The sequence below is a fragment of the Parasteatoda tepidariorum genome, chromosome 8 (assembly GCF_043381705.1).
Source record: "Parasteatoda tepidariorum isolate YZ-2023 chromosome 8, CAS_Ptep_4.0, whole genome shotgun sequence".
Lineage (NCBI taxonomy): Eukaryota > Metazoa > Arthropoda > Arachnida > Araneae > Theridiidae > Parasteatoda > Parasteatoda tepidariorum.
In genome coordinates this window covers 60,652,900-60,668,659 of record NC_092211.1, presented here as the reverse complement: position 1 = coordinate 60,668,659, position 15,760 = coordinate 60,652,900, and the positions used below count along the sequence as shown (strand labels likewise).

At 31.0% G+C, this 15,760-nt stretch overlaps 1 protein-coding gene across 2 annotated transcripts in view; it reads left to right on the top strand.

Moving 5' to 3' along the window:
- The window catches only part of LOC107439657 (arrestin domain-containing protein 2), a 218,092-nt gene that overhangs the window by 151,534 nt on the left and 50,798 nt on the right, over positions 1-15,760 (top strand). For both annotated transcript variants that reach the window (XR_011637401.1, XM_043052149.2), the window contains exon 4: positions 3,149-3,375. Coding sequence is in view for 1 of the 2 variants with exons in the window: in XM_043052149.2 (XP_042908083.1) it covers positions 3,149-3,375 (227 nt within the window). In the remaining variant the exon portion in view is untranslated. The remainder of the gene's footprint in view (positions 1-3,148; positions 3,376-15,760) is intronic.

Sequence of the window (15,760 nt, the reverse complement as noted above, 5' to 3'; positions counted from 1 at the left end):
TCTGCATTAGCTGAGCCATGCCAATTTTTATAAAAAAAAAAGTTGCCATTAGTTTTGCCATATATGCAGTCCCTGGCCAATTTGTCAGACGCACTATAGTTTTTAAATAATGACATGTTTTGCACGAGTTTATATGCAATACTTTTATATTTAGACATACACGTATTGGGTTTTTATTCAGGGGATTTTTATATATTTCCTATTTGTATTTATTTTTAACGTATTGGCATTACAATGTTAAGGCCCGTTTACACGGTTACAAGTTCTTGAATCTTGGAATTCTCTGTCCAAGAAATTGGATGATTCGTCGACACTATCCAAGTTCTTGAATGCCACTGATTGGTCGAAAGAAAAACTTGCGCATGCGCATTGTTCATATTCAACATTATAAAATAATACTTACATGAGTTTAAAATTACTAAATTCAAATAAAATCAAAAAACACAAATAAACCGTAACATATCAATTTATTTGGACTGAAATATAAGAAAACAGACAACAAAATGAGATAATCTGATGCCTGCTTGTTAACGTCACAAAACTTAAGACGCTGATTGGTTGAGGGAGAAAAAACTTGGATGGAAAGTAGAGGTGTTCTACTATCGTCCAAGGACTTGAACCAAGTACTTGGATTGTTTACACGATCCAAGCTCAAAGCAAAACAAGTTTCCATCAATATCATTTAATCTTCATCCAAGAACTTGGATCGTCTAAACAGGCCTTTAACCAATTGATACACGAACATAAACAAGCATAAACCGGTTTCAGTTGCGTTCTGGCGTACGTCAATTGCGGACGCGTTTCTGTGGGTTTATGAACTGTCTTTATTTGTTTCGCAGCTTTATACTACGCAGTAATTTGTTTATTTTGTGTGCAGCGTATAAATAATCAATTGGAACATTTTCCTCATGGGTAAAAAAGGCGATCTTTCACCATGCAAAAACCCTCGTGAATGCTAAAATATTTTCAAACCGCGAAATATCACGAAGATTGAAGGTTTTTGAAACTAGCTTACGACGCGTAAAGAAGAAAATTTATCCATGTGACGAATTCAGACCGAAACGAAAGAAAAGATGCGGTAGAATACTATAGTGTGTCTAATAATTTGGCCAGGGACTGTACATAGTATACGCTTAACATTTCAAATTTAACACTTAATATTTCAAGTGTGAGCACGTATTTTAAAGATTACCCATGAGCCATTTGTTACTTTCAATTTAAAAATAATAATCCGAAGAAAAAAATTTAATATAGGTATTAATGATAGAGCGTTAATTGGTGCTGTTTTAATACTTTTTTATATATTTAAATAGGTACCACGATGACAACTACAGGTACTAAAGAAATAGGTTTCTTACGGCTCACCTCTTGTAATAAGTACCGGAGAAAATTTTTAATAATAATAATTTTTGACTATTTAAAGTTTTACAAGAGTACATAGTACTATGCCAAATAATACTGAATATCGTAAATCTTAATTTTCATGGTATGAGCCTCTAAAAACATGTTTTACTTAATCTGATAGCTTAAAGTCACCAAGAAGAGCAACAAATAATAATAAAAAAATCGGAATTGCTTCAACTTAATTAATTGAACAATGAAAATTACAATGAAATTATGTATTGAAGCTATTAAAGGGTTATTTTCTTCCTTTATATTTTTAATCATTGATTTATAAAAGAATTTATATTTCTTTTTTTTCTTTTTTTTTACATGGAGGCTGCTGTTATAAGTTTTCTATTTTCTCCAAAGTTCCTTAGAACTCCCCGCGTTTCAGCGTTCTATGCCAAACGAGTGATTTTCTAGGGTTGTTGGAAGACTATTGGTTACCAAGCGGACTTACCTTGTTCTTCAACTTATGCAATGTAATATACTCAAATAGTGTCACTTACCTCGCTCATCCACTGCGTAACTTCTTAATTAATAGATTTAGCAGTAGAAATAAATGTTACATTCTTAAATAAGACTAAAATAAGAACTTTCCCTGAGAAATCTCAACTTTTTTAATAGTGTCACTTGCCTGCTTCATTCAATTAGCTCTTCATTTAAAAAAAACTAATTTATCTGCGCAAAATAAGTGAACATATATGATTTATTCGTGCATAAAAAACACACAAATATTTTTTATAAGCTCATAGAATACTTATAAAATTGTCTTATACGTGTGCACGATGCTTACGAAAACTGAAACAGAAAATAAAGTGAATAAAGAACAAATAAAGTACAGGAATGGACATACTATAGTTTCGGTTAACTAAATAAGAACCTTCCTCCGTGACTAAAAAAGAAAAGTAAGTTATAAATAGAAAAGAAACGTGATAAACATGTTGTTGTTGACGTATGCCATTATGGCAGAGGGGGTGCGATTGTTCTTGTTTTCCAGTGGCGCCATCTATAGCTAAAAATTCGACTTCTGCCACACCCATTCGTCACACCCGTTTATAAAGTGGGCCCATTCGTACATCCATTCATTCCTCCACAGATCGTAATTTTGACCTGAATCAGAGAAATGTCAATCTCCAATTCAGTACAGCCAGAGGTATTGATTTGTTATGGGAACATGGAGGACTTTAAGACTCGACACATTTAACGTGCATCAGCCACCATTTACTACACAGGGAGTCATCGGTCGGTAAGGATAGAACCCACGACCACTTGGACATGGGCCCAGTACCCCATCAACCAGGCTACCCCGGCCTGATAAACATGTGCAAGGTGCAAAAGCACTCTGGGTTTTTTTTATTACCTTGTCCAAACTCTTCTTTCTAGTATCTTGTTCAGATTTGGTTATCTATTCCTATTGGTTAAACACTTTGCACGAGTTTATCTCGTTACTTTTATAGCGCCATTTGGTGTTTTGGCAGAATGCATGTCAGATGGTTGCGTCAGAAGGCTTTTGCTTATAGAACCGAAACTATAGTACGTCCATTTCTGTACTTTATTTGTGTTTAATTGACGTTGTTTTCAGCTACAGTCTACGTAGCATGAAACTGTGTACCCTACCCTTCTTTTGGATACTTACAACAACGTTTTACTAGTGCATAAGATATGTACAAAATCATTTTATTCGCGGGTCAGATACTTAGAAAAAATATGATGTATTCACAACTGTGCAACCACACAATAACTTGACGTTTTTCTTCCACAGAGAAGCTGGAAGGGAACATGCCCATCTTACCTCGTGGTCGCCATTCGTTTCCCTTCCGATTCCAGTTACCAGAGAGTGCTCTTCCTTGCAGCTTCGAGTCACGTTCCTGCACCGTCCGCTACTACGTCAAAGTAACAGTGGACATCCCCTACGCCTCTCCTCCACAGGGAATGAAGTACTTCACAGTGATAGGACCTCACATAGACTGCATGGACGAACAGTACCTGGTAACTTTCTTTCTTCTTCTCCTTTGGCATGCATATGCATTATGCAATGTAAAAACCTTCCGTGACTTCCGCGGTTTAGTAACAGTCAATCGATCTTAGCGTAACATGAGGCAACTCTTGCAATTTCTAATTTTAGTTTCCTAAAAATAAAGGTCAAATATGTTTTTAAAAAAAGCGTTTTTTTACGATTGATTTTAAACAGAATTTGCATGAATATTAGTGTGTGTTTTGTGCCAAAAGTGTGAATTGATATTTTATCGTTTTTATCTGATGTCACTTAAAGATAGGCCCCTAGGATTTAACCCACATAATTTACTAATTTAAAAAATGAAACCGTGATGGCTCAGGGGATAGAGCGTCAGCCTTCCAGTGAACCGGGTTCGAATCCCAGCATGACTGGTTGATACGAATTCCGCTTCCGGTTTACACCGACCACAGTGCTGACGTAAAATATTCTCAGTGGTAGACGGATCATGGGTTAGAGTCCATTTGCCGTCAGGCTAACCGTGGGAGGTTTCCGTGATTTTCCTCTTCATTTGACGCAAATGTGGGTTAGTTCCATCAAAAAGTCCTCCACGAAAGCAAATTTTTCCCAATACTTGATCCAGGAGTTTCCTTCTTTTCTGGATTGTATTTGAAATTGCATGGCTCCTAGTTGGATATCCGAAGTTGAAAACTGGTAGTCGTAAGCACAGAATTGGGGTGGTTTTTCAACGACGGTCATCATATAAAATAATATAAAAAAGAAAAATCGTACAATTAGAAAATAGAGATTGAAGAAGATCCCTTTCAGGATGCTATATTTTTTCACAGAAGAATGTTTCAGACCTAACTATTAATGTAATATGAATAAAAATTACATTTACTACTGCGTATTATCCATTTAAAACAAAAAAATTCCATATACTTACTGGGGAAAAAATTCCAGGAAAAATAAAGAACATTTCATCTTTGGACGTCAATTTAAAAAAAAAAAATATTAAAAAAAATAGACCGAGTAGAGTTGAGTAACAATTTATTGACAGAGTATTTAAGTATTCGACAATAGTGACAGAATCAGAATGTGCAACAAAAAACTAAAAATAAATAAATAAAAATGATCAACATTTAAAATAAGTAAGTACGTTGAAAAACTAAGGTAAAAAATCATTTAAAACAACTATATAATGCACGTAATTTATATCTGTTTCTATTTTGGAGGGAGTTGAACCTTCATATCTCTCCAATGTTCAGCAACTTTAATATGATTCCATTGCGCGATAATAAGTTGAAACTCAGAATGATAATTAAATTTGACTAAAAGATACTTATGATACAACTTGAATGGACACATGGTTCCATTTAACACCTTATGAAAGAGTCATAAAATTTACACTATATAACTGTCCAAGCTTTAGACATTTTGATTCATATGATTCATTTATCATATATTGCTTGAGCTTACATTATCGTACATTATCTTCCTTCAGAAGGTATAAGATATCATACATTATCTTATACCTTCTGTACATTATCGAATTACTTTTCAGAAAACAGCGATTTTTTTTGTGCATAAAATGACGTAAAATCATTCACAAATTTATTAAAAGGATTTATGCCAACTTTATTAAGTTTTGGTAGTCTTAACATTAATGTTATGACAAGTAGAAAAAAAGTTAATTACTAAATAACAGGGGCACAGTTGCAGAGGTATTTATTCCATTATTTTTATTGAAATGCTCTTCTGTTTTCGTTTAAAACAAATCTCAAAGCTTTTATTAAATCTCTCGAAATCCATCTGAACGAAAAATCCTTGAGGACTTTAAAAAAAAATCTCTTTAATCTTCTCAAATTCCGAAGCTTTTTCTTCTTCTTTTTTTATCTTTTTCTTCTCCTAAATCCCATCTTTGTTATCATTGTACAAGCAGAATTCTATTTGGTGAAGGTATTCTTTTTTTTACCTCCTGAAAGTTTATTTGCGCATTTCTAACCGCATACACACACACACATATACACTGAAAGGTGTAGATAGAAAAAGACAAACCTGTATTCTTTTTCTTTTTTTTTTCTTCTTTTCATTATGATGCCTTGGAAAAAGATAAAAATAGGATGCAACACCTATCTTATGTTTCTGCCTTTCATCCTTTGACTACCAGGTAACTATGGCAACGAATCAAAAGAGAAGTATACAGAGCATGCGCTGTGTTGACGAAGAGAAGTTATGTTCATTATTCTTACTTCGAATTGTTTGTAGTTTAGGGGGGGGGTGATCACAAACATTTCAGTGGTATATAAAAGAGTAACCAATATCAAAATTACTGAATTTTACAAAATTGTAAGTGCTAAAATTTTTGCGAAGAAAAAATATTTACTAAGTTTTTCCTTGTTTATAGTACAACAATGTACTATTACTTCGGCAAATAAGTTTTCGCCATTTTTTTTTTTTTTTTAATTTTAACATTCCGCATGCCATTTAATGTTTCTGACATAGTGTTTTAAATCATTCGAAATCGGCTGTTTTGTTCTAATGGAAATCTTTTTTTTTATCGAGTTAGTTTATTATTTTCAAATTATTAAAATGGCGTGTTATATTGAAAAAAATTAGCGTTTTCGTCTATGCCTTCATTTGTTTTTAATCTAGGTTATAAGTCCATAGAATCTGCTTGTGACAAGTGTGCTGTGTAATGGAGGAGGGCATAGCTGAAAGAACCACTTTGGTATACCAAAATAAAATATTGAAGTTTTGACCTTTAAGACGTACCTTGTCCTGGCCGTTTAAATTACTTCGATTTAAAGCGAGTAAAGCAACTTTTACACAAAAATTCGTGTGAAACGATAGGAAAATGTCTAGAAAAATCACACACTTTTGACTTTTAAAAACATTTTGAAAACAAACGGTGGAAATGACCAACGCAATAGATATATGTAACTAGGTAAAAGTGTAGAAATATATACACATGTTTTTTATTATTATTTATTTAATACGGTAACTTGAACTTACTTTTTATAGATTTTAAACTCATTTCCTTTTAATGTTAATATAAAAGTGTGCAGTTCCCGAAATTTTACTTTTCTTTTCTTAAGATATTTCAATGATTTATCAATGATTTCTCTATAAGAGATATGCTTATTCTTAAGATATTTCATATCTGATGAAGTTCGTAAGTTTATGTATTGTTCCAATTTTTCATCAAAGAAAAAAATATATATTTGTTCTTTCATTGTTATTCAAATTTTTTGTATTTTGATGACTTGAAGTCGGTATTTTGAAGTCAAATTTCTTAAAATTTGACTATAGTTTATAGCTGGCTCAACAAGTGAACCAGAATAATCAGATTTAGCATGCCAGTACCGTAAGTAAGCAAAGGGTTAAATAAAAAATTATACGAAACTTGCGGAGGGCTTTGTATCAGATGCCGATCTTGAATGTTTAATTTTAAAATATGAACAATATAATATATTTAAGTTGAAATTAATACTACGTTAAAAATTAATTAGATTCATTAGTTGAAATTAATAATTAATATTGCATTCAAGTTGAAAATCAGTGGCTGGTTAAAATAACGCTTGTGTTAGACTAGTATTAGAACTCCAGCGTACATTTTGTTGAAAGTTATTTTTACAAGACTTTTTACAACTTATCATTTGCATTAGATTCACACGAAGTACTTATAACTAATAAGACTATGGACTAGTTTGATTTAAATAGGGATTTTCTGCTTCATGAACTTGATGAAGGGATTTTCTGCTTGATTCACTGAATTTTGCGTCTTGGCGGTTACAAAATTCAGTACACGTTGCGGGACATAAACTTCACTGAACTCAGGTGGTATAGCTTAAAACCACGTAAATTAAGGGTCGGTATAGCCTGGTTGGTAGGGCGTTAGGCCCATATCCAAGAAGTCACGGTCATGGGTTCGATTCTCGCAGGCCGAAGCCTCCCAGTGGTGCACGTTAAATCAATTGGGTCACAAAGTCCTCCACGTTGACATAATAAATCAATACCTCTGGGTGTATGGAATTGAGGATTGATCGTTCTCTGGTTCAGGTCAAAATTACGATCTGCGTATGAATGAATGGATGTATGAACAGGTCATCTCTGTAAATGGGAGTGATGACGGGTGTGGCAGAAGTCAAATTTTTGGCCAAAGATGGCGCCACGAGAAAAGAAGAGCTCACACTCCTTGCCTTAATGGCCTACCACAACAACAACGTGGATTGAGACAGAGCTTGCATTCGCTGCTCCCTTATGCTTTTCTATCAACTCTTTTAAACTTTTTTTTTTACTTCGAATGTTCTCACTGATAAAATTTGGGACTTTTTTGTTTACCCTATTAATAACCTTTCTCCAGACGCTGATATTGATTTTTTGGCAGTAAGAAAGTAATTTCATTAAGTGTTACAGAAAATCTTGATAATACTAATGTAAAGAAGTTGAATTAGAAAAATATCACGATATATCGTAAAGAACTAAAATTTCCTAACTAAGCGATAATAAAATAAAATAGCGATAATAAAATTACTATTTAACCCAGCACTAATCGAAACTTAATTTCCTGAATACTTCGTAGCACTTTTCATCTCCATATATTGTAAACCCATAGCGTCGTGGAGGTATTTAGGGACTATATAGAAGTGTAGCAAAGGAAAAATATTTTTTATTCCTTCTGAAATGTAATAGTGCTTTACTTTGCTGCTAAAAGGGAGATTTCCGTATCGTGATCTGTGGCAGAATTATGGCCAAGTCTTGGCAACTTCCTGGCAGCTGCCCGTGAAAAACTTTAAAAAATGTAAAAAAAAATGACAGAAAGGGACCAACTCAAAAGGTATAACTCATAGCCACCCCCGACTGAACATCTACATTTAAAAAAAAAAATGCCAAGTTTAAAATCTATTTGGCACCTTTGCGATTGTAGTTGGAGCGTCAGATCACGATACGGAAATATCCCCCTGCTAAAACTATATGTAAAATCATAGGTACAGAACTGGTGCTTTTATGAACTAAAATATGCAAATTGCTATAAAAATTTGCAGTTTTACAAAGGAAAAAAGGGCTTTAAAATTCTGTAGAACATTTTCTCATTCAAAGAAAGAAATATATTTTGGTTTCATTTTTTTTTCTTCATCCATTTTTATTACGGTCGTGATCATTTATAAGAAAGATAGTTTCCGAATTTGAAATTCGATTCACCTTCATTTATCGTTCTGGTCTAGAAATGAAGTTCGAAAATGTTGATAAGGGCGAGATTCAGGTAACCATGGTAACCAAGTCAGCCGTTTTTGAAGCTCCCAAGATGGCTGACGAAACAAAATAGAAGATGCGGATGGTTGCCTTGGTAACCAATTATTTTTTATTCTTTTACGAAACAAAATGGCGGCGACAGGTCGCCCGTTGAGAGTTTCCCTTCCCCTCTTCTAACTAATTTCGTGCGGCGCCGACATTGGTTGGCGCCTGATAATTCATCTGTCTATCTGTCCAATCGCTTGTTCACGTGAGATGATAATAATGATCACGATAACAAAGTGACGAAATCAGATAAACTAGTTGAATAAAAACAAATAGTTATTTCCGATTTTTGCATCCACTATTTCTTACCTTTAAGAATTGAGAAATAGTTGTCTGCATTGTTTCAGTGTTTTATTGCCATTCACTAATCAAATGTCTTAATTTAACTCATTCCTTGGAAAAGTATTTGCAGATACCCTAAAAATAGCAGAATTTGTTCAAAAAGTGTCTAGACCGATTGTTTTTGTGAGCATTTCTAGGATTAAATTCCTGCTTTTGGTTAGTTTATTCATTCTTTTTACCATAGCAATGCGAAATTAAGAAAAAAGTTTTAATCTTGCCATAGTAGGAAAATATTCCATTTACTATGAAATTTTTTTTAACAAATATTAAAATTTTGTTTTTAGTAGGATTTTATTGCAATAACTCCACAAATTCCTGCTAATGAAATCATTTAAAAATAACTAAATAAGTATAGGGATGTCTTAAGTTGACGTAACTTTTCTTACCTGTCCAATGATCTAAGGCTCCTATACTATCAGAGCCAAGCAATATTGGAGCAAAAAAGTTTGCAAGTTAACGTTATGTTAGTATTGTGCTTATGTTAGCTCTTTGGAGCAAAAATAGATGATGAGTCGGCCTGTCTAATTCAGGGGCTCTACAATGATCAATCAGTTACGGAGCCACCAATAAGAATACATTTCTATCTGATAGGAATGCAAATCGTCCAATAATAGAAGCGCAAACAACTAGCTGCCATTCAAAACCACAAAATTCAATTGTCAATTGACATGGTCAATTAATTTATTTACTTCACTCAAATGATATAGTTCAGCCCTGGATTAGACACCTCTATAGGTCTTTTAAAGAAGTACACTTTTCAGATTTCCAAGGCTAAACTTGATTATAACCGTCAGTATACAGTTAAATTACTGATCCAGTTCAGCTCCGCTATTTTTTAATGAATGATCTAGATATTCCTGATCATCACAGAGAAATAGTTTTAAGTATTATAGCGCATGCTGATCAGTTTAGAAATAAACGAGAGATTCAGATTGGTTATTCCTACGTGATATATACATATTTATATTCCGAGCTTAAAAATATGTGTTATATGCAGCATAGACGTGTATGTTACATTCAACGTTTACAGAAAACTGTAAGAAACTAAAATATTTTTAGATCAAATTGAAATTTGCATTTGGAGCTAAGAAAAAGTGTACTTATAGCTTCTTAAACACTAGACATCATCCTTAAAGAAAAACCACCCAAGCATTTCATAGAATTAAAATGTAATAAACAACAAAATGATTAAATATAATTTAATAAATTCATTTAAAAATAAAGAAAGAAAACTTTTAACTCATATTTGAACTCGTAGTTATGCTTTTTACCGCACAGTAGCGCTGTACACTTCAAGGCAAAAAGCGTTGACTTTTTTTCATGCTTTAAAAAAATACGTTGTTTTTTTCACTCGCTCTTGCATTTAAATGGAAACTCTTTAATATTACTCTAAGCTATAAACCTTTAAAACACAAATGTCTAATTTAAAAAGATACTAATTCTGTTCCTACAATTTAAGACTCTTTAACGTTGTACCAATTTCTAAATTAGACTTTTCTGAACAATGTCTGCTACTATCGAATTTCGATTAAAGGCATATGATTAAAGTACCATCGAAACATTAAAATAACAATTCCGTACTATTTAAAACTATGAACATTTAATTTAGCCTTTGCTATGATAAAATTTGAGTAATTTTTTTCCACCACATTTATTATTCCGTTTACTATTATTAATAAATGAATTTTTTGTTAATATTTTTGATCAAGTTTCACAGTAAACAAATAATCATAATTATACAGTATTAATAGTATTTACTACCATTGTGTATCACTATTATTTACCGTAAACCGGGGCGAGTCTACCCATCCAGGGGCGAGTCTACCCATTTTTAGTTTTATTTAATTTTCACTATTTTAAATTGAAAATAAATTTTTTTTTACCGACGCAGGACTTAGTTCAGACTCTAAGGAGATGGATAGTTGTTTGATCCGTTTTTATTTACTTGGTGTCTTTTTAACCGACCTGTTCAAACGTCTTTTGAGAGATTTGTATTGAAAATCAGCAAGCTTTTAGTTGGTGCTCCGTAAGTATATTATTATTATTACTATTTTCACTTTGGTTAAGTGATAAACTTATCTAAGACTAAGATTACATTAATTTTATATGAAAAAAAACAAAAAGAATGTAAGTTTTGCTGTTGTAAACAAAAAGCCAGAATTCGCGGGGCGAGTCTACCCATTCGTATTTAGTTTTAATAAAGCATAATAATATAATTTAGAACTTTGTTTATATTAAAATTAAGTCATTTTAAATGAATTTGAGTATATTATTTTAATTCTGCATTGATAAATTTATCATTAATAAGAAAATTTATAGGTTAAATATAAATGTAAATATAAAATATGTTTATTTTACCTATTTTTTCAATTTTTATATTACAAAATTAACTTTTTTTATTTAATGCAAGTTAAATAAATTATTATTTATAAATTATTATTACCTCCCAAAAGAATGGGAAAAGGATTTTTCATGATTCCCAATGTTTGAATTTCGATTTTGTTAATAATCTTTAATTATTATTATTTATTAATTATTTAATTGTAAATTTATATTAATTTTAATTTATTTTTATCAACAATAATCAGAAAAAAATGTTATTTTATAATGTTAATGATTATAAAAACAAAACTGTGATCAAAATGTGATAATCGATCAAATACTCAATTTGTGTTATTTTATGAATAAAAAAATGGAATATATAATAAAGTTATGAATTTTACTTCATAAATATCCTATATAGTAACTAAAATAACAATTTAATAGTAAAATTTGATTATTTATAATGTTAACATTCATTTTAGTAGAATGGGTAGACTCGCCCCATACGAGATTTGTCAGCAGTTCTATAAAAATATACAGTAACAGCGTAACTGTTAATATTTTCTAAAATCGATTTCACAGCTTTAAAGAGGGATAAATAGCGATTCGGAAACACCTATTAAAAGTCTTTTCTCTTCAATATTTACAAAAGTTTGACCACTTGAAAATTGACAAACTGAAAAAATGGGTAGACTCGCCCCGGTTTACGGTATTAATTTTATTTATTTATTTTATTTGCTAATTTTGTTTATTGATTTTATTTTTTAATATTATAAATGCTTCGATTTAAATTTTTAAGCTAAATTTTTTAAAACTACGAACTAATACTATTAAATAGTCTTTTTAAAAACTATAAACTTAAAAGTTTACAGTGCTGCTATGATGTGATTCTAGTAGTTATTTCGCATTCATTATTCCACCACCTATTATTAATAATATGATTTACTGTTAAAATTTTTGATCATACTGGTTTATAAAGAAATAGTCTTAAAAATATAATCTTAATATTAATTATTATTATATTAATAAAAGCGTTAATGATGTAAAGATATAAGCTAACGTTTTCAATGCCGCTATAATGAGATTTCAGAAGTAATTTCAACCATATTTATTATTCTATAAATTATTATTAATAACTTGATTTATCGATAATTTTGATAAGCTTTTTAGTATAGAAATAATCATAAAAATTAATACTACTATTATTAATTGAAATTATAAACATACAATAGATGTAATTTACATATAGATTGAAATCTCGAAAGCTCTAAAATATTTAATTTATCCACTTAAAGAACCCTTGGCTCGCTTTTATTGCATATATTTATAGATTTTTTTTAATCTTCGTTTATCTTTATCATGTAAGTCCATTCTACCAACAAATATTTTACGAGCCAAGTTTGAGTCGTAAAGCGTATTTTATACGTAAATTTTTACTTTTATTTCTCTTTCCGGGAAAAGAGTTTATTGATATGTCACAGTACCTGTCAAAAAATATATTTACGTTTTTCGAGTTGAAAAAGTTGGACGCATGTTGGATCATTCGACTGTGAAATAGTCTCTCCGGATTTAAACTCTTAAGAACTTTTTTTATGCACTGTTTTGTTTCTACGTTTCTTTTTTTTCCATCCGTTTTCATAAACTACTTCTATTGAAAAAAGCAATTCGTTTACTATACTATTTGTGGCTACTGAAAAAAATTTACATTTTGATTAATTAATAATTGATTACATTCGTTTATATTTTATTTATGCACCAACGATGAATTGCAAATTGCAAATTATTTGAAGAAAAAATTTCAGAAAACTTAAAGCAATAAAAATCTAATCTTAGCTTTGCTTTCCGAATGTTCAAATGAAATAAAAGTCCTGAAATAAAAAGTAAGAAATTGTGAATAAAGCGCATAAACATAAAATGTTCAACATTCTGATTAATTAAAGTTTGTTTTTCATTTCTAGTGCTTTGAATATTAAATTTACACTAAAAATCTTGATGTGTTAAATTTAGGGCAATTCCATTTACAAATGCCATATTTACTGACTTTAAACATGACTGAGCTAATAAAAATTCAAGCAGTTCTATTTTTTTAGATAAGTCTTGGTGTTATTTACGCTGGCTACAACTTTCAGAAACTATTAGACATTTTAAAAATTAAAAACTAACTGTTACGAACGTAACATATTGTGTTATGACGGTAACATATAGTGTTACGACCGTAACAAACCGTATTCAATTTTGAAATTTTTTTAATTAAAATAAAAATCCCTTTCCCTTAAATACATACACACAATTAAAATACAAACTCAAACCTCAGTTACGCTAATCCGCTTTGCCTGTCATAATCATGAAACCCCTTTTACTTCCTTCTCATAGGTCTTCTAATCCTTTTACCCTTTTATTCCTTTTCTCACAGTTCTCTTAATCACGAAAACCATTTACTCCTTTCCCATTGTTCTTTTAATCATGAAATCCCCTTGCTTTTAACTCATAATTTTTCAATTATGTAAACCCTTTACTTTATTCTCATAGGTCTTCTAAATCTTTAACCCTTTTATTCCTTTTCTCATAGTTCTTTTAACCATGAAAAGCATTTACTCCTTTCTCATTGTTCTTTTAATCATGAAATCCCTTTGCTTTTATCTCATAATTTTTCAATTATGTAAACCCTTTACTTTATCCTCATAGGTCTTCTAATCCTTTAACCCTTTTATTCCTTTTCTCATAGTTCTTTTTTCATGAAAAGCATTTACTCCTTTCTCATTGTTCTCCTAATCATGAAATCCCTTTACTTTTATCTCATAATTCTCTAATTATGTAAACCTTTTACTTAATTCTCATAGATTTTCTAATCATTTAACACTTTTATTCCATTTCGCACAGTTCTTTTAATCACGAAAACCATTTATTCCTTTCTCATTGTTCTTTAAATCATGTAACCTCATTAGTTCTTTCTCATAGCTCTTTTATTTATATAACGCCTTTACTCCTTTCTCATTGTTCTTTTAATCATGAAATCCCTTTACTTTTATCTCATAATTCTCTAATTATGTCAACCCTTTATTTAATTCTCATAGGTTTTCTGATCATTTAACACTTTTATTCCTTTTCTCACAGTTCTTTCAATCACGAAAACCATTTATTCCTTTATCATAGTTCTTTAAATCATGTAACCTCATTAGTTCTTTCTCATAGCTCTGTTATTCATATAACCCCTTTACTCCTTTCTCTTTGTTCTTTTAATCATGAAATCCCTTTACTTTTATCTCACAATTCTGTAATTATGTAAACCCTTTACTTAATTCTCATAGGTCTTTTAATCATTTAACACTTTTATTCCTTTTCTCATAGTTCTTTTAATCATGTAACTCCTTTGTTTATTTCTTAGTTCCTTTAATTTTGCAACTCTTTCACACCTTTCTTATAGTTCTTTTAATAATGTTACCTCTCGGTGTCTAAAATTTACCCAGCGAAATTAATTTAATTATAGCCCCGAAACTTAAGTATCGCCGGATGGCAGCAAAAGGTATCGGGTTTTCGATTGCAATGGGTTCAATTACCTTATTGCATTCATGAAAATCTCGGTATCTTTCACCAAAACGCTGCTTAAAATGTTTTTCAGCACAACTTAAAAAGTGTGACTTGTCATTATATTGCGCCTCGTACCTCATTTTCAAAGTCATACGTGTTCATAGTGGTCTTACTTGAACATTTTGAAGATCTGACGTTGATATACTATAAGGGTGAAGTATGACTATCTATTTATTTGTTTGTTTAACGGTTGCAAAACTAATTTCACTGTTTAGTAATTATTTACTTGAATTCATATCATTTAAAATTTATTATAAATCAATATGCACTTTAAAAATTCCGAATCAAATTATGGTATTAAGTACCAGCAGTTTCGGTGCATCATCCGCAAAATCCATTTTTATCATAATATCCATTTTAATCAAAAATATTGTATCGTAATTTTTGCAGTAATATTCATTTGATTAGAGTGATTCAGTTGTTTTACGGTAATTATTAATGTAAAAATTCACATCCGATTTTTGTTCCATACCATGTTCCGGTAAAGATGTATTTCATGGCGATAAGTAAACGCACCCTGAGTGCCATTACTTTTTACCGTAATTTCATCTGGAATTTTTTACTTGGTAGGGGAGAGTGGGGTCAATTGTAACAGGGTACGATTGTAACAGAGCAAAAATTTCGAGTGTCGGGTTCTAGATTTGATTCCTAGGTAGCGCACAAGATGTATTTAATAAATCTACAAGTACACCCCTGCTGGCAACCATTTTTATGTACTTTTGAAAGAGTTACATCACAAAAGATATTTCACGCTTCGGAAGTACTTTTTTTGGTGTTAGAATATTATATTGTAACAAAGTAATTTTGTTTAAACAAATAAAAATTATTAACCGAATATGTAAGTGGACACCTTAATTAACATTTCAA